Source organism: Rhamphochromis sp. 'chilingali', assembly GCF_963969265.1.
Source record: "Rhamphochromis sp. 'chilingali' genome assembly, chromosome: 2".
Classification (NCBI taxonomy): domain Eukaryota; kingdom Metazoa; phylum Chordata; class Actinopteri; order Cichliformes; family Cichlidae; genus Rhamphochromis; species Rhamphochromis sp. 'chilingali'.
This window is the reverse complement of record NC_137930.1, coordinates 55,122,989-55,145,201: the sequence shown is the minus strand read 5'-3', so window position 1 is coordinate 55,145,201 and position 22,213 is coordinate 55,122,989. Positions and strand designations below refer to the sequence as shown.

Sequence of the window (22,213 nt, the reverse complement as noted above, 5' to 3'; positions counted from 1 at the left end):
CTTTTATTTTGTGGACATCGTGTCCGGTAGGAACTAGAACTGATGTTACAGGCAGTTTGTGTGTCAGCCAAGAACACTGTGTGATTTTCAGTCCCCTCAGTAATTCATCTCCGGTTAATACTGCATTAAAATCTGGCGTTAATAAGAGGTTGCTGAAGGGCATGCCTTTTTTAAAAAAAAAAGAAATGTTACTGTTAAGTCTGGAGAGATACAGAAACATGTTGCTGTTTGCACATATGTTATAATGAGGTCTGCACAGAAGCTGAAGAAGAGTCCAGGATAATATTCATAATAAAAACACAGCAACGATGATGTTGGTTTGTGACTTTGCTTATGTCTGAACATACTTATTTCAGTATACTCTGGGAGACAGAGCTAATGTTTCAATACGACACTGACCTGTAACGTTCAGGATATTTTACTGTAGTTAGACGAAAAGAAAATATGTCTCCTTCGAGCCGGATTTGAACCAGCGACCTAAGGATTTCAGCTGTGACGTCTACAGTCCTCCGCTCTACCAACTGAGCTATCGAAGGGACGCTGACAGTTAGCGTATCCATGTGTGTGGATGAGCTAACGAACACACCGGAACAATACTTCTGCGTCAGCCTACGTCATTAGTTACGCCTTAAGGCAGCGAGATTGTGAAGCGCGTGCGGTTCGGGTAGATGACGTATGTGATATTCGAAGCCACGTGAGCCGGTGTTGTGGCAAAACGTGATAATCTGTTTAAATAAAAAAAATCATTTAAAAAGTCTTTTTCAAGAGCGATCAGACCAGGAGTGCAGGATAAACGGCAACATCTATAACACAAGTTATATATTTTTAAGCGTCCAAACGGACCCGGATTGATTACAAAGTAGAAGACAGTCGTAATTACACTTAGAAAACAGGTTATTTCTTTATTTGTATAACCAGTTTTAATCCTGCTGTCTGCAGACTATTTATCAAAAGGATATTAGACACCCGTGGTGTGTCAAAAAGTAATCATCTGACCAAAAGTGATTTCCGGTATTTGCCAAAAAGTGATTATCCGTATTTAAACAGCTGTAAATGATTTGTTGGCCAATAATATGTGAAACAATGTCAAATGCATCCCTCATGAATGATATCAAGTCATTTGGAGCCACAAACAACATTCCTGTGACAAAGTAGAAGATACTATCAGTCTATTTAGCAACACAAGCAAAGATACATTTAAAAAAAAGAGGCACAGACAACATTAAACAAAATCCTTAAATATAAAGAAATTGGGGGTGGCTCAAGACTTTGCACATCTCTGGCTACACCTGAACGACTCTAGACACATCACAAACTGTAAATATTAATATTTGCTTATATTTTTGTCAACTATATTAACAGTGAAACTCTACCACTAAGTATTACCTCTAAAACTGTGATTCTACGCATGAAATTGACACAAGGGTAGCAGAAATGTGATTTATTGTAGCAAATAACATTGGCTAGATTTCTTCTACAAAATGACAAGAGCACCAGAAGCATTTAAGGAAGGCTGTAAGAAACGCACTCAGCCAAGTAAGTCAAAGAAAATATCTTAAAACATCCGTTTTCTCCTTCATATTCCTTCAGTCTCGTTTCCATTGTAGTGGACTTGAACCTTCGAACGAAAGTGAGCATATTGGCTGATGGTGTGCAAATAAGTGTGTAACAAAAGCTTCAGTTGTAGTATGGCAATTCACAAACATTTCTCATTTAGATTAAGCAGCCATTCCATCCGTGTTTGCATACACTACAATTCAATGCAACAAACTCAAAAACTGTGCGTGATAAACAAAGTAATTTAAAAAAGGGCTCTATTAAAGTAGGGCAAAGACTAGTGCGAAGAACTAGGGCATTCTTATTGGCTGGAGAGTGCTCTACAGTTGCTCTACATCAGGGGTGTCGAACTCCAGGCCTCGAGGGCTGGTGTCCTGCAGGTTTTGGATCTCACCCTGGGTCAACACACCTGAATCAAATGATTAGTTCATTACCAGGCCTCTGGAGAACTTCAAGACATGTTGAGGAGGTCATTTAGCCATTTAAATCAGCTGTGTTGGATCAAGGACACATCTAAAACCTGCAGGACACCAGCCCTTGATGCCTGGAGTTCGACACCTGTGCTCTACATTATTCAGCAGTATTTATTAGCTGCTGCAGTTTTTGTCAAGTATAAAGTTTGTGCTTACCAAGGAATCGCCGCATTAGATGCGCCACATAGAGTTCACCTACATTCTCAGCACAAAACACCCATTTTTCCCCCCAATACAAACACACAAAATAATGACCCCAATGTGGTCTGTGTCACTGACTCGCCTCGGTGATGAGCAAGGAGCCCATTATGAGTTGGGTAAAGATAGTCAAGTTTGCACTGTTTGCACTAGTCTTTGAGTTGCCAAATAACAGAGCCCATCACAAAGTGAGTTCATGCTAAAAAGGTATATCCAACTGTTAATGGATATACGTGGAATACTCTGACTAGGAAAACCAAACACACTGAGGGAAGCTCTGTATTAATGTACAACTGCATATTATAGCGATGTTCTTCCATGTTACCTAATGGGAGTCACTGTACTGCAACACTGTATCTAATCAATCTTCACACAAATCTCACATAATTGTGTTTGCTTGCACATTACTGTGTCACCCCTGACTCGACCAAAGGTACAAACTGGTTTGTATAACTTGGCAAATTCTGCTGTGTTTTGTGTGGAATAACTTAACTGTTTTGCACCTGACAACTGTAGACTCATAACATGACACAGATACATAACAAGCAAAGAAAAGAAAAAAAAGAAAACGAAAGAAAAAGTAAAAACGGACAGCAGTTCCAACATCTTTCAAGTCATCTTGCAGCAATACGTTATATATTTAGACATCCGAGTTCAGACTTTACCATCAGGATTTTCAGCCCACCTGCCACTACAGGAAAAAAGAAAAACACAACACAACAAATTACAACAATGTTTATCATTCACAATGATAAATAGCAATCATTGATATGAAATTATCCTCTAGAATAACCAATCACTTCAAAATACAGTCACATTTTAATTAGCTTCAAAACTATTATAAAAGTTCTTTTGCAAATGTCAAAGATTTTTCTAGTTTAATTTTTTTTAAAAAGCTGACTGGTAAAGTTCAGGCCAGAAAAAAGAACACAAACACAGACATGCTCGAAGTGGTGTTTAATGATTTCTAACCCATCTTATGGGTAACTACTAGGGGTGCAACGATACTCGTATCGATATTGAACCGTTCGATACAGTGCTTTCGGTTCGGTACGCATATGTATCGAACAATACAAAGTTTTTAATTTATTTTATCAACTTTCCTTCTGACGATGCTGTCTGTGTTGAGCGCTCAGTGGATCTGCGCTCGACAGTGCAGCCTAGGCGGAGTAGTCGAATGCAGATTCACTGAGCGCAGGGCAAGCTAGCGAGACAGAAGTTAAGCTCTCCTTGCAACATGGCAAATTGAACCCCCCCCCACCCTCATTCAGATGTGGCGTTTGGAACTATTTTGGTTTTCATGTGACGTATGACCCTGAAGGTAAGCGCGTCATGGACTAAAGTAAAACAGTATGTTGGATGTACCACGCAATGCTCAATTACATTGGTGGGAACTAGTGTGTTAGCGCAGTTAGCTCGTTAACGTGTTGACGCCGTCCAGCCCCATGCACGGGGCGATCCACGGTAGCTCGTTAACGGAGATTTGCCGTGTTGTGGCTTTAACGTCATTTCAACGAGATTAACGCTGACAGCGCTAGTGGGAACACAACGAATATGACTGCACATTTACTCCGACAGCATCCTAGTGCAAAGACAAGTGGAAGCAGACAAAAACAACAAGCACGCATGCTACAAACCCGAGTCATACCCGAGTCATTTAGACAGCCGTTAGCACATGATTCTCCTTATGGGGACCTGATATGTTTAATATGCTGCTGAGAATATAGCCCAGAAGAAGCGTATAGTATAGCTTTTATTTTGGAAAGAGCCATTTCTCTGTAATAAACTCTCTTTTCCAAAGATGAGTGATTCCTCAATCAGATATATTTATTTTTTTTATTACTTTGTTGTTTCAGCAACATTAAATTTAAAAACTGTACTTTTGAGTTAAAATATATATTTATAATTTTAATAAATGACAAATTAAAAAGGCATGAACATTTTTTTTTGTATCGAAAAAATATCGAACCGTGACACCAAAGTATCGAACCGAACCGTGAATTTTGTGTATCGTTGCACCCCTAGTAACTACATGCTGTGCAGCTGTGTTCAGGTTTTGCGTTTCTGCTTTATTACTTGAAGTAAAACAATGGAAACTATGCTGGTGCTGAATGTTTCTGCAGACAGGCCGGAACATAAACACCCCTGTTATCTTCTTCACTGCTGTGGTTTGGATTGACATAAACTCCATGTCAACCCAAAGTTCATATTTCAAATTCCAAATAACTCCCTGCTGTGTTTCAGACATTTTGTGCATGAATTTACGTTAAAACAATAAAAATAAATAAAAACATTCTGCAGCCTAGTGTCCCCATTCCTTTTTACCCCTTATTGAAGTGTGAATATTTTTTATGATGTTACTTGAAGATAAAGTGCATAAGCACACAGTCTAAAGAACAAAAATATATGCCAATACATAATTCAGAACTGTGTTTGATAGTGTGTTGGTCCTGTTGTTATGTTGGCTTGGTTGTGCCACTTTGTGTTCGTAGCTTTTCTAGCCTTGTGTTTTCATATCTCAGTGTTGATTAAAAAGGGCAACTTGTTCTTTTTTTAATCATATGATGTTTCAATTATTAAAGATGCAAAAAAACCTTTTTTAATGAGTTAATGAATTCAATTTAATGTAGCCCTAAAAATAAGACATGCCATAAGGACTTTTACACCTGAGTTGATAAAATACAGGTATAGCTCATCTATAAGATTTATGATGCACTCAAGACAAACTTTTAAATGAGGCTCTGAAGGCAGGATGTCTCATTTTGTTGAAATATCTTTACTGAGGAGATGGGTCAAGGAGAGGTATCGAGCATGTGCAATCCTGTGTCTCTCAGTATAACCAAAGCGTTTTTTGATCACTTTGATTCCCTCTGAGTCATGAGTTTATGGCCCACCACTGCCACTATCTACAACAGATACTTCTGTTTTTAACCCGCTAAGTTTGAGGATAAACACACAACTGACCTTCAGCCCGCCACCACCACCTGACACAGAGGTGCTCATCGCTTGTTTCTCAGCTTCTTCCTGTTTTTTCCTTTTCCTTTCGACTGCTTCTGGATTTTTAACACCCCTGTACGCCGTCTGGAAAAAAGTGTGGGGTATAATCAAGTGCCAAGATGCAACAGCTTGATAATAAGTGTTTTGTTTTGTCTATATTTTCAGCATATACAAACAGTCTCAAAAGCATGCATGTGGGTTTTAATAAATTATTTTACCACAACCTTTCAGGTGCACACAAGGCTTGTTCAACCACAACCAGCGAGGGGGCATTCAACTGCCAAATAAGGCAGTTCAGCTGGAGGTTGAAGCAGCTACTTTCAGCAGTGCTGTGCTGCTCAACTGAGACGACTGTGGGTTGTTAGAGACCAGTGCTTTGACCTGCATCAGAGTGTGAACTGTCATGGTGTTGGAAGATTTAAGGATGAAAACGGTGACTGGGAGCACAAGGTTGTGGTAGTTAAGCCAATCCAGAAGACTCACCTGGCCAGGTAGAGTTTTTCACCCTGGTCCAGGTCTACTTACCTTGAGAGAACTCTAGTGCGTCTCTTTTTCAAGTGGGTTTTCTGTGCGATAAAAAATACTCACCACACTGTAAACTAACTCCACCTTTAATACTGCACTCAGTTACCAGATTACTGGGTACGTATGTGGCGCCAAAGACACAGTCCAATACATAAATACCGGTAAATAATACATTTTGTGAAGTTCAGTTTTTGGTGAAACTTTTGTTTGTTTGTTTTTTTACAGAGCTCACTTTAAGAATGGTGACTTTTATTCATATTTTAATTCTACTACCAAAAATGCACTTCTAGTGATGTTATAAAAAAGCTAAAACAAAAAACAACACAATTCAACTTCACTGCTGATTTCAATGAGTGATGGCAGAGTTCATGTTTGTACTTGTACTGAATAACACACCTCTGCTATAGCGAGCTGCACCCAGTAACCTGGTAAATGTACTACACACGTGTAACAATGTTTTAGTACTTGAAAAATGGACAATAAGACGCGACTCGTCGTAACTTACCTCTTTTTGTCTCTTTTCGGCGGCTTCAGCTAACTGTTGTCTCCGGGTCTCCTGTTGGAAACATGGGAAACTTGTGAGCTAAAGCTGTCCTCTCTGAGCTAAGCATGTTGGGCCTGAAGCATACTTATTAACATGCCGCTGTTCACATACAGTCAACGCCTCCTCTGCGTTACCTACCAGGGCCCATTGGTGTCCTAATGGTGATTAATCAAATTCACGTGGGCTCAGCTAATTCCTATATCAATTCGTACTCATTACTACTATACAGCTGACCGAATTATTGTTAAAGCTGTGTAATAACAATCATAGTAACTTAACTTACAGGATCTGGAGTGACCACAACGTCGTCCGCTGCTCCACCAAGGCACGGTAAGCACATCCCCATACTTCAGTTTTTAATTTAGGCAGTAAAAGGCAACGCTGAAAATTAGTTTTCTCTGTTTTCGTGGTGCCTAACTACAAAACTAACTAGATGGCAGGCCCGTTTATAATGCTGGGTGAGAGTTCAGGCAAATAAAATAGGAGCAGCAGCAGCTTCTATTCCCAACTACTACTACTGCTGTTGGGTCATCTGGCATAACGTTACCGTTAGCTACGGAACATTAGCATTCTAGCTAGCGGCTACCACTACAAGCCCAGCTGCGTCTCCAAGCCGCATGATAAATTACTCCTCCTCGCACCTCTTGTTTAATCGCCGCGACATTTGGAAAACAGCAGTGTGGAAGTCAGACGCCTCAGTCAAATGCTTTTTTTCCTCCTTTGAGTTTGTTTTGGTCCGAGATCAACTGGCTGACGAGTCAGCCAAAGTATGTTCACTAGCGATAGGTTAGTAAACACTCTTTTACTGTTCGCCTCCAATAAAAACAAGAGTAACCATACTGCAATACCACCATGAAAAACACAAAAAATTTACTACTGTTTTTAACAGTTGACAGTACAGTAAGTAGTTGTAGTCTTATTTAGTTTTTACTCTCTGAATAACAATTAGGTGTAGCGGGACTTTGAACATAACTAGCTGACAAGGGGCGGATACTTCGCTTGTAGATAGGTCAGCAGCACCACCTTGTGGCGAAGAGTGGAACGAATCGAATGAGAAATACTTTATATTCTTTTGTTACAACGACAATCCGGTTGTTCAGTCTGACGTCACTAGCCGTGTCTGGGTCTAAACTCCGCTGCAGGTCCATATATCAAACGATCACTGTGGCATTACTGAGAGTTGAAAAACTGTCTAAAGTCTTTCATCTTTAATAAAATGATCAGCGTTCTGCTCTCCCAGGTGTAACAATTGAGTTTAACATCCAGGCATCCATGAAAACGGAATTTATGACATTTAACGGAGTTAGAAGTTAGCAGGGAGTTAGCTCGCTAGCTTCTATCTAAATACAATATAGCATGTCCTGACTGCGGGGTTTTGGAAACAAATTAAAACGTACAGCTCTGTTATTACTTCCAGCATAAATGAAGACAGAAAACTAAACAGCAGTAACGTTTGTAGGGTTACTGAAGTTGGGCTAGCTGGTATATAATGATGTGCTGCGTGACCGCTAGCGACACAGCTACGTTAGCATAATATAAACAAGCTAACTTTTTTTTCCACTCGATAAAAGTTACCGTGAGTGTTCTCGGTGGTCAGGAACAAATGTAATCGCATGGCAGGATGCTGTAAAAGGACCAAACTTCAGCCAGGAGAACAACTGAGATAATCCATCCACAATACGAGGTTAGTCATTCATATACTGCTGCATGGGCTGGGCTGTAGTTACATCCTAAGGTTTTAAAAACTGAGCTTAAATAAATGATTAGCGGTAATAAAAGCCGAGGGAGGTCAACAGTGATCACTGACTGTTTTAGGAGCTTTTTGAGATCAAATAGAAGAAAATACATAACATTAAACATGTTAACAACACAAAAGCCATATTAAACGCAGACTACTTTAGACCCGGAAGTAGGATTCGTCGCGTCATCACTGAACAACCGGATAGTAATGATAATGATAATAATAATAATAAACCTAATAACTAATATTAACTAGCAGGTATATTTCTGCTAGATATATAAACTGTTTTATTCAAGTGATAGCAGGTGGGAGTGGAGTTGAATATGTTACAGAAAGTGCTCTGCTGCTTGTCCAGTAAGGGGTGCCGAGGGCAGTTGGGATTTTCCCTGATGGATAACAGACCTATTCTCCACCACGACAAAAGTGTCCAGTTTGCAGCCAGTCATAGACCCAACCTTCCTAATCGGTTTATGTAGTATGCTGGTGTCACCAGCTCCCCAGCAGACCACTGCAAAGTACACTGTGTTCACCACAGCTGAGTGACAGAAAATATCCATGATTTTGCTGCACACTTTGAAGAATCTCAGGAAATTAGATCTTGCTCATCCCCTTTTTGTGTATGGCATCTGTGCTGATCTTCCACTTCAGCCTGATGTAAATGTGGATGCGCATAATCAAAATAATAACAAAATATACGACAAAAGTTCTTTCAGATCTACAAACAAGCCTCGTTACTTAGCAGAAATTTTAAAATGTCTTCGGTCACTTATTTTGGTAGTTATTGTCAGTCAGAATGAGAATCAGAATACTTTATTAATCCCTGGGGAAAGTATGTAAATTAGTTATCTAACTTGTGAAATCCAATTGTCATCTGGGCATCTGCATGGAGTCCAGTGAAATCTGATAAAGGTTTACTGACTTACACTCAAAAAAGGTATTACAAGCTCTTGTTTCCCAATGGTAGTTATGCATTTAACATCATCTTTGCTCTTTTGAGAATTTTTATCACAGATTGTAATTCTCTCTGGTAACAAGTGTTTTTGCTGGATATACTCCCCTGTAATAAGATATTATAATACCAGGATATTATATCCTTTTATTCTCATTCCCACAAGGACTCTCGTGGTGTACACATAACTACCTTGCAAGCAGAATTCACCCCCTATAACCTGCACAGTAAATGTTGAAATGATCAGATCAACAAAAATGTAAACACATGTTTAGGGTTCATTATTCCCTATAAATCTTGTTTTGAAGCAAAAATGAATTAACACAACAAAACGCTAAAAAGTTTTTATTTAAAAAAAAAAAAGACCCTTAAAGGGGTGGATAGATTCACAGTATGTTCTCTTAATACACTTACACTCTAACTTACACAATCTCCCGAGAAACCTTTGTGTGTGAAATGAGTAATGTTCCATAAAGCACTCAATATGCTACAGTCAATAGTCTGAGAGTTTAATGTTGTACCCCTCTTTGTCGGACCAAACCTCAAACTCCACCCATTCATCCCTGCTGCAGCGTCTGGGCTATTTCACAGCTTTAAGTGCTGCACTGTGGGACTGACAGGTCCATGAGGCTGCACAGCGTTTGCAGTTTGTGCAAGTTATCATTCAGAAACTTATTGATGGGGGAATTATACTGAAGGTGGAAGCAAATGCAATGGAAGTTAAGGCGTCACAAGCTCTAGGCACCTCCTCAGGTAGGTTCAGCTCACTTCTGAGCAGCTAGCTGTAAAACTAAAGGGCTTAATATTAGCTGACTTGATAGACTTGATATGATCTGTTATACAACGTTATCTTATTTCACCCAGCTTGCTTATTTAATGGCTTTGCCTTTGGTAACAAACCTATTTGCTGGCTATACTCTCGTGTATATGCTGTTCAATATTCAGCTGTTTTCCCGCTCTTTTTTGTGTGGAATAAACAAACGCTAATATTATGCAGTCATTCAATAACATTGCATGCTGTAGCAGTGCATGCTTTTCACAGTGCTTGCAACATGAGCATCTGATGAGAGCATGAATCTTTCATATGTATGAAACATGCTGGTAATGCTCCTGATGAACACTGATACTGGTGGGTTAATTTATTAATGAAGCATGATGTTAAATGAATAGCACTTGGAAGTGAAGTTTCATCATGGTCAATAATAATGTTCCTTGGAGAGGTGGGTGTTCTTCATGTCATTTTCTATAAGTTAGGAAGAGAGAAAGTGGCCCAGCTTGTGCTTGACTAGAACTGATGCGCCTTCTTGGAGCATGCTAACTTATCAGTGTCTGCACAGCACTCAGGAAAGCTCATTGTAATCTTGTACTGAAAACCTAAGTGGTAAGCCACAGACTGATAAAAGTAAAGAAACTTATTTTCTTTTTTTCCTAGCGAAATCCAACAAACATGTCTTGTGTCATTCAGTTCAATGAGGCGGCTAACTAACGCACGAGTGGAGTGGCTTTTATTAGCTGCTCTAAATCACCTCTGCCACAGGCAATCGGGGAAATGGTAAATGCTGTGGTTATCCCATCTGTGCTGAGTGGGCGATGTATGACCAGGGGACAGGCGCTCTTGAGGGGGAGGGCGCGGGGGCCAAATCGTGACGTGGTGGCGCGGCAGGAAGTGTCATGAAGTGGTCGCAAGTCATCAGGAGTTCAAAGCTGTGAGTGTATTCTGGTCCATTTGGGTCACTTCTCCCTGTGACTGCCTCACATGAAGCAGAGATGTCACAGAAACAGTTTCTGATAGCGAGCGACCCGGGACGTGACCAAGTAACTGTGCCCACGATGCTTATTTTGTAAATGTCAGGTTTTAAAATCCCAGTTAGTTCACGCTCCGAGAGTCGCTGCAAAATGTTATCTCTTGCTGAAAACAATGAACTGTAACGAAAACAATACTGCAGAATGACAGAGTGAAGCTGGATGACTTTAACCTGAAACTTCTGTATGAAAAACGAGGCCGTAGCTTAAAGTGACATGAGTGTTCAGGTGAATATGCAACATTTTTTTTTCCTTTTTTGCTGACAATTTGTATTTTTTCAACTTTCCAGCACTGGACACCCGATTCCTTGCTGACTTTTGTAACATATATCAATCAATTTATATAAAGAAAAACACAAAAATCAGGAACAAACTGATGACCCAGCATAGGCAGGTGTTTTCTGAAATCCTCTTCTTCTCTTTTTTTTTTTAAAGTAAGGATAATAAAGGCAACAGGAGGTTTCCCCTGTGCCCTCTTGTTACACTTGATTCTTTTTGTTCTTTTTGTTATAGTGTTGACAGGCCATGCATACAGACCTGCTGCTTCATAATGCATTTTTTAATAAATCTGAAGAAGGCCAGTATATTGTTCAGTCACTTTGGATTAGAGAAAGAAGCACGCATGTTACAGCCATTTATGTGGCCTAAAGTGATTCACACAGACTAATGTAAGCTGTCCAGGCTCATAACAGCTTGGAGTGGTCATCGTGTAATGTAAATACCACACAGTAAATTTCCCATACGCGGACATGCACCTCCCTTTAGCTTACATGTGTTAAAATGATAAACACTTAGGCCCTTTTTATTGAATTAACAGCAGGGGTAGATGTGCACCTGACTACACTTATCACGAAAAATTACATTATCAGCTGCTGACGTTGACAAGTTTTAGCTGGCTTGAGTGCGAGCACATTAAGCAGTTAAAAGTCCAGTATGTGTTTCTGGGATTTGTTGTGTTCGGTCATGCTTGTGAGTCCAGCCCTCAGGAAAGTTTGGCTGCCGTGTAAAACGGAAATAAACCAAAACACTTAAAAAAAAAATCCAAAATGAGCCAGACATTCAAATTGTTTTTTTGAACAGAGCTGTGAGCTTTTAATGGAGTCACTCTTTCCTCGACAGCTCATCGCAGATTCGCGTCTGTTTAAGACGGGGATTTAGTCAGCTTTGAAACGCACTTGTTTAAATAAATAATCAATCTTCCAGGAAGTTTGAGTAGGAAGTTCCCTGCTCATCAATCGATACCTAATGTCTCTATAGTTTTTGAAACCTTCAGGAGAACATACTGCTGCACTTAGCACGCACATCTTTAATGGACGCAAGCACATTTTGGCAATATGTTTCTCCCTACTAGTTTTCCAGAGCTTTGATGACCTGGATGTTGCACTTTCTTTGATCATCCCCTCAAAGTGTTATGATCTCGTTAATGGCAGAAAGTTTAACATTTGGCATTTCAGTCACAAACTGTACTCAACATGTCTGCTTACCAAAGTTTACTTTTCTTGTGGGCTTCATTAAAATGAGACATTAAATCTGTGAAGAGTCATTTCTGACATGAAAACTCTTAATGTTACTGAGTCATGTTGTTTGGACTGTGAGCTTCCTGTTGGTCTTAATGAGGCTAAATATACACATCTCCCTTCATTACACACACACACACACACACACACACACACACACACACACACACACACACACACACACACACACACACACACACACACACACACACACACACACACACACACACAGGATTGTTATTTTCCTTTTTACAATTAAAATGTGGTTAACCTTGGTGTGACCTGTTTAAGACTATGAATCGTAGCCTCCACATTAACTGATTACAGCAATTATTTCAGTTTAACTTGTTTAAATAGAATAAATAATAATAAACTGGTTAAATATAGTGTAATGTTTAAGAGGCCTTAAGCCGTTTCACCTTGTGTTCATTATTTCAATTCAACACATTCACACAAAGAAGAGCAAACACTGAGCATAAAGAATTCTAATCAATTAAATTAAGTTAAAAAAAAACAATTTTCATACACTAAAAAGTCACTTATTGTGCTTTTTCTTATCTACTGTATTCAGATATTCAGTATATACTTTCACTATAGTGAACTATGTTTTATTTACTGCTTCTAAAAGCCACATATTTTTTTTAAAAATAGATAAAATAAAAAAATACAAATAAAGATAAATATTTTTTTGAAAGTACTCTAACTCTATGCAAGTCTTCTTTTTTCTTTCTTTCTTTTTCTTTTTAAAAAGAGCAAATTTCTGTTAATATTAGATCTGCAAATTTTCTTTGTGTTCTCTCCCATTTTTCCCATTTTAAGGATGCTCAAATCAAACATGGTCAGAGTTTCAAATATAGAGGTCAGTGCAGTCAGTGTGGACATGAAATAATTCCAGTGAGTCAAAAGTTCAGACTTCGTGGTGCTCTAACAGCTCTGTTTCATATAAGATCAGTCAGAGCACGCATCCTTACTGTGGTCATCTCGGTTACACAGCTGAGGTTAGGAACAGTTCCACCACCTGCTGTTCAAATGTAATGCTGGCAGGAAGAAGAATAAAACTGGCTTCAAGGGAGAAATACCTGTAGATTTCATGAACTAAGGCCCATAATGCACTGTGTATCATGCATAGCTACTCTGGGGTGGCTTTAGCTCAGGCGGTAGAGCAGGTCATCTACTGATCGGAAGGTTGGTGGTTCAATTCCTGCATTCCAAATATCCTTGGGCAAGATATTAACCCCAAATTGCTCTCCGATGCATCCATTGGAGTATGTGTGTGTGACTGTTACTTAGAAGGCACCTAGAAAAAATGTGCTGGTGTTAATGGGTGAATGCTTTGAGTGCTCAGAAGAGTAGAAAAGCGCTATATAAGAACCAGTCCATTTACCAGAGTAGTAAGTAAGAGGAGTCAAGGGTACAAAGAGAGAGGCCCCCCTCACGCATCTCTCCCGAGTCCTGCTTCAAAGTTTTGGTGTTAAGGTTTCTAATACAGTCCCACTTAGTTTCCAGATGGGTGGGTTCACAAGAAGAATAGAGGTGTTTGACAATATAAGTGATGTCCTCATTTATACTGTTGAACTCTAGTAGAGACTAAGATTAAAAATGAGGTGCTAGAAAGGAGAAGAGTCCCTCTAAGAATCAGTTCTAGCGAGTCGGGGCATGGACACGTCGTCTCTGGAGCTGCTTTTGGCAGAAATCATGTTGGCTTAGCGGTTGGATGAGGTTACAATATTTTTCTGTGTCAAAAGGAAGCTCCAGCTAAATGCCAGATGAAAATGCATGACAGATGTCGTTTGTTTTGCCAGCCAGTGGATTTAATAATGCTGCTCGTGTATATTTGTGAAAATCCACATTATTTAAAATGTGAGCAGATGAAAAGGTAACTTTACATAACGGTGTAGGCCAAACCATCAGTGTCTTCCAGTTATTTTAGTTTGGCTAAAATCTGGTTTTCCAAAGCTGGTTTGAGTGAAAATGATCCCTTAACAAAGCCTTGATATTAAACATCTGGACTTGTCTGTTAGTTTAACTGTCCCACAGTTGAGTTTTGAAAGCCAGAGTGTTTAGTGGTCCCCATTAGTGTCAAGTATCAGAAGACAAAAAGGAATATCACAGACTCATTAATAATGGATGAGCGTAGTCACTTGAGAAGGATAAGTAGAGAGCTGGGCTTCTCTGATCATCAACAAAATTAACTGATGTGGACATGCAAGCTTAATTTTCCTGTGGACAACTTACACAAGTGATATTATTGTTTGAGCTGGAAAAAGCCTTCGGGATGCTACCACTCACTGATTTCTGATATTTTCTTTGTTTCACAGGATCATGTCATCAGGAAAACTCTGTGTACCTCCCCCTGCTGGAGAGTCAGGTCTCCAGCTCCTCCAGTGGCATCAGACACCATGCTACTATCAGTCCCACCATCAGCCCATCCTGGAGCAGTTCCCGCTCTGGAGGCACAGACACCGACCAGCAGTCTGGTGAGCCTGCCAGCAGGTCTTGGAAAGCCAAATGTTTACAAACAATCCAAGCACTGCCTCCTGTCGATAAGCATATTTTTCCACATCTAAATTGTGTGTATAAATTTGCGGTTTATGACATTTGAAGCTGTCTCCCTCGTGTTGCCCAGTGAGTGGCTGACTCAGTCAGTCTAGAGCAAGCTCCACACATTTGCGCCAAAACAGCACAAACAGCACAAAAAGTGTTTGAACCAAAGTTAAAGCCAGTAAAGTCAATATTTTGAGCCCTTATTTTCATTGTTTCATATTTTTTATAATATGTTACTGAAAGATCAGTTACTGTAATATTTATTTCAATTCAGTTTTATTTTATTTATATAGTTCCCAATGACAACAACAGTCACTTCAAGCTGCTTAATATTAGGTAAGGTAAAGACCCTATAATAATACAAAGAAACCCCAGATGACGTCCTATGAGAAAGCACTTTGGCGACAGAGGGAAAGAAAAACTCCCCTTTAACAGGAAGAAACCTCCAGCAGAACCAGGCACATGGAGGGGCGGCCATCTGCCACGCCTGGTTGGGGGTGAGCTGAGGGAGAAAGGACAAAAGACATTCTGTGGAAGACAACTAAAGATTAATATTAACTAATAATTAAATGTAGAGTGGTGTATAAAAACATGGTGAGTGAAAAGGTTGAGAGAAGGAGAAATGTTAAGTGCATCATGGGAATCCTCCAGCACCCTATTGCAGCATAACTAAGGGTGGATTCAGGGTCACCCAATCCAGCCCTAACTATGAGCTTTCTCAAAAAGGAAAGTCTAAAGCCTAAAGATTAATCAATGAGAATTAAAAAGCATTTGTTGTTCAGGCACACATTGGGAGTGGTTGGCTTCACTTCGGTCCAGAGAGGAAAAGTTTTGAGCTTCAAATGAACTTTTAAACTGACTTAATCAGCAGATCTCTCAGTTGCTAAGCCTTACAACAAAACCATCATAGTTAATTTAGCTGAAAGTGTTGATGCCAGAGGCCTTCACTATTCAGGAGCCTCTCAAGCAGCTTCTTTGATTCTCCGAATGGCACGCTAATGCAGATCCTTCCTGAGGGGCGAGTAATGTGTTGAATATTAGATAGCTTTGATGGTTTCTGAGTGGCTGTTTTTCACGTTTTCTCTGAGTTGAGTATCTGTTATTCTATATTACGCCACTGCTATACAGGCTGAATAATGGTCTAACTACAAATCACAGCTCAATAAAAATGTATTGATGTGCCGACTACTGTTACTAACAGATTTTTCATTATGGCTTTATTGGCATTTCCTCTTTATTATCCACATTTTCTGGCCATTTACATACATTTTTATGTAATTGGCCAGAAACCAACACTCAGTCACCCAACTGATTATTCCAGGCAATTTAGTTATAACACATATTACTTAAAAATAAAAACTGCAAATAAAAACTTTTCATTCCAGGATTTCTAGAGGCCCTGGGTACACATTTCCACTCTTGCCCGCACTATGACGCACCTGCTTTTTTTAAAAATGTAAACATTTCATGCAGCTGGCCATTTAATTTCAAGGATTCAAGGGTGTCCTTCTTTTTGTGTGTATTTGCGCTCATGAGCTGAGGTTAATAACAGTTAGCCACACTTTCCACACGGTGGCAGTATATCATTTGTCTAAATTCATCCCTTTGCAGTGCTCCCATCTGACCTACATCCTCTAACTACCAGGCAGGAATGGAAAAGATAGAATTTAAAGTGGGACTGACCCACTGATAAGAGCTGCAGTTTTATTTATTAATCACCCCAGTAGAAGAAATGCATTAGCTTGCTAGTTCAATGTCGCGTCGCTGGGGTTGGCACACAATGCCCTGATAGCAGTCTTTAATAAACATCAGAACAGTGGGAGGAGTAAAAGCATGCCGAGCTGCAAGAAAACAGATGGTATTTGCATCTATGACAGATGCCAGGCTTCTTTTCTCAGTAACCCCACAGACGTAGATTAATATACAAAACTAAGGCCAAAGGATTATGTTATTGTTCCCGAGGCAAACAGTCACCAGATAACAGCAGTCAGTTCAGTGTCTGCTTGCACAGAAACAGCATGAAACACCCATGAGAGAGCTTTCCCTCTCATGATCCAGATTAGTGGTCTGCTGCTGTAACTCTCTGGGGATGACATTGAAATAAGACCAGTGACCTTGCAGATAAACCTCGATGAACTGGCAGCTTGGTTAATACTATAAAACTGGAGACTTAAAAAGAATTTATTTTCTATCCCATAAACTACCTGCATGTTTTACTAATAACCGTGATAATCACGATCCTCATTGACATGTTAGGTAATTCATATACACTGAATTTTGCTATACTTCATGGCTAAAATACATAGGATTGCATCATTACTCAAATATTATTATTACTATATCAACTGAATCTATCGTACAGTCTCACTTTTAACAACCTGATTGTAAATAATAAAAATAATCTCCTGATTTGTTCCATTATTATTACTATTATTTTGTGACTCTGACTACAGCTGCTAAAGAGAATGCCAAAGGAAGAAGGTGGCACCTGTGATAAAAAGGTAACACGTGCAGTCTTTGATTAAATGTACAATTTTTTTTAAATATCATTATCGTGTTTGCCAGTATATAATGTCAATAAGTTATATTAAAAAGAACATGTGTGGTCTTAGTTTAAAGGTTCGGTCCTAAGTCCTTAGAAGGTCTTACAATTCTGTAAATACAATCTCAGCACATGACAACAAAGCCAAAATGCAGAAGCAGTGTGTGGAAAAACTAAGCACACCTCATGATTTAGTAGCTTGCAGAAACACCGCCTACTTCAATTATTTGAAGTTATTTTCTGTATGACTTTATCAGTCTTGCACATCACATAGGAGGAGTTTTGACCCACACTTCTTTAAACTTCTTCTTCTTTGACGTTTTTGTGCATTTCTTTATGCACAACTCTCTTAGGATCCCACCACAGTGTTTCAGTCAGCTTGAGTTGAGGACTTTGACTGGGCAATTGCAACACTGTGATTCTTTTCTTTGTTGGCCATTCTGTTGTAGATTTATTACTGTGTTTGGCATCAATGTCAGACAGATGGTCTCACATTTGCCTCTAGAATTCTTTGGTATACAGAGGGCATCATGGTCAACTGAAGGACTCCTTAATGTGCTTAATGTGGCACATCATGGGCAAACATCTCCACGGTGGTGTCATCTCTCCAAAACACATTTGTTCAAAAGCAACTTTGCAAACTCAGCTATCAAAGCATCTGCTTAGATAGAGGTACTCACACTTAACTGTTTGACTTGCTGTCAATTAACAGTTGCATTTGAATAGTTGGCTGTTACTTACCCTCTTAATTCCTAAAAATGCAGGAACTGCATTTTGCTTTAGTGTTTGTTAAAGAAATAATGGCACAGTGTAACATCTCAAGTATTATTGTTAATCTAATTTTGTATTCACCTTATTTTAAGACCTTATTTTAAGGACCCAATGAAGTTTTAAATTATACTAAATATGATAGTAATAGCCTAGAAATTAGTGCGGTTGCACTTTTTATTTTCCACATAACTGTAATATAACTGTTTAACACTGTCAAAAGCAGTGCAGGTGAAAACAAAAATGTTAACGTGCAGAAGCAGAGAATGATTTCCTGATGAAATATACACTGTTGTGTATTTCACTGCCCAAATCTGCAATAAACAACAAATCTCTCATTTAAGTGGATTTCTGTTTGTGCAGTGCACGACTATTAGTCCTCCAGTTTTAATAGTCTGCAATCAAAGTGCACTGCAGCTACATGGTGCCCTGTTCAGCTTTAGTTTTCATGACTGATGAAACATTTACTGTCATACAAGGGGTCCCCTGCCTCTGCAGCCTGGGCTCTGTGAGGCCTGTGTGAGCTGAGATATTGACTTTACAGACCTTTTGCTTTTGCATTTAGTTATTTTTTTTTATTATTATTATTATAATTTCTTTTAGTGTTAAAAAATTTGAATTGAAGCCTGACTGTAGCTGCAGCTTCCTCTAACAATAATAATGGATTGGATTTATATAGCGCTTTACAATTCCATTATTCATTCACTCTCACATTCACACACTGGTGGAGGCAGCTACAGTTGTAGCCACAGCTGCCCTGGGGCAGACTGACAGAAGCGAGGCTGCCATATCGCGCCATCGGCCCCTCACCAGTAGGCGGTAGGGTACAGTGTCTTGCCCAAGGACACAACGACCAGGACAGAGAGCTCGGGGATCGAACCGGCGACCTTCCGGTTACATATACGCTTCCCAACCCCCCTGAGCCTCGGTCGCCCCCCTAACAACAACTTTACGCCATCATTGGTCTTGGATTTTTATGATCATGTGTCCCATGGCTTGAGAAAATTAGAGAGGGAAAGAAAGTATTTTTACATTTTCGTATTTTTCGTTTTGTTATAAAAAGGCTGATTGCAGTGTCTCAAATGTGAATTCAACTTAAAAAGAACAAACAACAACGTCCCCATGATTACATATTTTTATCTGTGATATTTGGGAAGCAGTAGCCTGTACTGCATTATATTTAACTTAATACTGGGTCCACGGCTGTGGGTTTTTTTTTCTGTTTGGATAAGTGCAGCTTTCAGCAGGAGGATAACTGGAGAGCAAATCAAATTTGTCGACGGTCCATTTGCAATTTGCCGTCCGTGGTAATTTCCCGCAGCTTTAGTAAATCAGCACGGAGGAGGATAGGAGGTGGACGCGTCCATCTCAGGACCTCCCCTACCTCCGGTCGCCATGACAACAGCCGTGGATGGTGGCGATAGGGGAGCGGAGGGGGGTGTTGGGGTAGGGGGGTGGGAGCTTGCATAGAGGAGACAGGTGTTGCTGGCGTTTGCGCATCGCCAGTGAGCTCGTTTGGCAGGATGGGAACTGAGGGAACACCTACACAACCCCGCCACAGTTTCCCATGTTTTCCGCAGTTTTGCTTTTTTAAATACGGAATTTGATTTGCGCTGGGAACCAACTGAACGCCGCCATGGTGCACCACTCGGGCTCAATCCAGTCCTTCAAGCAGCAGAAAGGTTTGTGGATAACGTCAGGGGAAATTCAAGGTGTCAAGATGTGATTTTCTTTTTTGTCGTTGTTTTTAGACGAGTGTGGCTACTTTTTTTCCTCTTGTTGAACAGTTTGTGTGTGAAGTGGTGCTCGGAGGTAATGGTCTCTCCACTTGCTGTTAGTGTGACGCAGAGTTGGAAGCTTTGCAGCCTCGTCCTCCTGGGAAGAAGCCTGTTTCTGAAACCTGCACTTTTGGTATTTTGTCCGCTACTTGACGTTGCACCGACAGTCATACCCACGTTTTTATTATAAAGGTCCAGCCTAGTTAAATAAAACCGTACAGGTCAAAATGATCAGTAATGTAAAACAAAGATCAACAACTTGAAACTTGAAGCACGTTTGGTAGATTTAAGCGGAAAGCTGCGGGTTCTCAGAGAAAACACATTTCTGCGCAGTTCATACAAAAAATAGCCCAGTTTCTAAACTTGTGTTCGTATCCATGCTCATATGAATGAGTAGGACAAGAAGCTGATAACCAAACTTAATATTCAGCTGTGCTTTGAAGGGGAAAAATAAATAAAAACCATTCTGTTTAGATCTGTTCAGAAGCATGCCAGATAGTTTGTGACAAAGTGATATGTTTGTGCCCTGAAACCTGCGAGGAGTAGCTTCCTCAGCGTTTTCTGACAGTCGTTTTTTTTTTTTTTAATGAAGCTGTTAAAAGTTCCTGTAATGCAGTCAAAATGGAGGGGAAAACAGTCAGATTTAATTTCTCCATGTTGGTGTGCTGTTGGTTGTTTTGCATTTCGGACAGGTACTCTTTTTACACACAGGACAAACTGTTCTGTAAAAGAAAACTACTTCGTGTCTGCACACTGCTGCAAATCTGTGAGGGGAAAAAAACCCAAAAAACAGTGCCACATACAACAGCTTCTAAGTGCAGCTTGATTACACTGCTGGGCCAGTATTGATTTTACACCCTAAGTAGGGTTCCTTGGGGGAAATTAGTGCTTCTTCAATGCTTTGCGGTTCTTGCTGTCTAAATTTAGAAAAACGATGAAGAAAGATCTTGTTTTTCATGCTGAGCTAGGCTAATAAATGTGGAACAGTTACCTCTTTTGTTATGCGTACCCAGCTGAAGATGGGAAGGTGCATCCCCTGGCTTCTGATGAGACATTGCTGAGCACCTCGACCTCATGAGTGGGGGATGCCCTGCTGGGAAAGGCTGCTCTTGTTCACCTCTCTGTTTATTTTGGATTCTTTGTTTAATCGTGCAAATCGTTCGTCTGTTCAGTTATTATTTCCTTCTGTATTAATGCATCAGAGAAAATCCTACATTAAAAAATTTTATAAGCTCAGAATAATGACCTCGTGACTTCAGTCAGCGCTCCAGAGGACTATATCAGATTTATGTTAAAGTTTGTAACCCAGAGGACCCACTCAATATTTCAGTGGCTGTTAAGTGCACCATTAAAATAAACGCGAAGGTGGTGAATTTTGGCTCACAAAGGCCTGCTAAAGCAAAACTCAGCGATTATATTGCACTTCCTGGAACACAATCAATTGCGCCATATGCATTAAAAGGCTTGGAGCTGGAAATGCTGTTTCACCATATGAATCCATATGAAAAGCTTTAGTAGGATTCCTGCAGCAAAAAATTGAAATTGAAATTTAACAGAAGAGATGTCCTTTTCATCTTGCCTTCAAAAATATCTCACTCGGGTGATATGAACAGCAAAAAAAGCACAGCTACAGTTAGTCTTTGGCAAAAATGACTCATCTGATTTGTGCTTTCAAAGATTTGAGTGAATTTCAAATGCTCTTTGGCAGACTGATCATGAAGTCAGATTTGTCTGCAGCATGCTGGTGGATCACGTTGAAATCCTGAACACTCTGCAGAAAGTTTTTCTTCTTTTATTTTGCTTTAAGCGTATAAAAATTTAAAGGTAACCTGGTTCTTCAATCAAAGATTTAAGTCTAAGCTCCATGCTTCTACGTAGCGTTGTGCACTTTGGTGAGAGGTGTGTAGTTCTTCCAGCCGGCTTCTATTATAGTTTGTATGTTCTATATCAGATGATATTCTGCTCATCTTCATCATGGGTGTTGCTTTTTTATTTATTTATTTATTTTTAACCCAGAAGCCCTCATTAGCTTAAAAGGGAGTAACTTTGATGTTTGCGAGTGCTTGTCAGTGGTAGATGGCATCTGTAGGACTGAGGCTGTGCTCTCTTTGCAGTTTTCTACAGTAAATGTTGAAGTTTTTGTGTATTTGTTGTTGTGGTGTGTGCATGCACACGTGCATAAACCTTTGCTTGCACAGTCCAGGGCTGACCACCTGTCCTCTTATGCAAGCAGGCAGATGAGTTTATTGCCACAGACACTAATATCAGAACAGATAA

The 22,213-nt window shown here is 39.8% G+C and overlaps 2 protein-coding genes across 4 annotated transcripts in view; one reads left to right on the top strand and one right to left on the bottom strand.

The window, feature by feature from the left end:
• Window positions 1-1,014: 1,014 nt before the first annotated feature.
• svip (small VCP interacting protein) lies at window positions 1,015-7,251 on the bottom strand. The gene is made up of 4 exons (XM_080873390.1): window positions 6,578-7,251; window positions 6,256-6,306; window positions 5,193-5,309; window positions 1,015-2,919 (listed from the first exon to the last, which is right to left on the bottom strand). Exons 1-4 carry the CDS (start codon window positions 6,638-6,640, stop codon window positions 2,905-2,907), a joined length of 246 nt encoding a protein of 81 aa, XP_080729516.1. The 5' UTR covers window positions 6,641-7,251; the 3' UTR covers window positions 1,015-2,904.
• Window positions 7,252-9,633: 2,382 nt separating this feature from the next.
• The window catches only part of ano3 (anoctamin 3), a 55,368-nt gene continuing 42,788 nt past the window's right edge, over window positions 9,634-22,213 (top strand). For 2 of the 3 annotated variants that reach the window (XM_080873241.1, XM_080873240.1), the window contains exon 1: window positions 19,626-19,840. In XM_080873241.1, the coding sequence (XP_080729367.1) occupies window positions 19,795-19,840 (46 nt within the window). In that variant the 5' untranslated portion in view covers window positions 19,626-19,794. Of the gene's footprint in view, window positions 9,738-14,622; window positions 14,782-19,625; window positions 19,841-22,213 lie in introns of those variants that run through there. The other variant, XM_080873239.1, reaches the window with a different exon arrangement.

Coding starts and splice junctions, on each gene's coding strand:
- svip (XM_080873390.1), bottom strand. CDS start 6,640: ATGGGGATGTGCTTACCGTGCCTTGGTGGAGCAGCGGACGACGTTGTG. Junction 6,307..6,577: donor TTGTGGTCACTCCAGATCCT/GTAAGTTAAGTT, acceptor TGTTTCCAACAG/GAGACCCGGAGACAACAGTT. Junction 5,310..6,255: donor CCGAAAAGAGACAAAAAGAG/GTAAGTTACGAC, acceptor ACTTTTTTCCAG/ACGGCGTACAGGGGTGTTAA.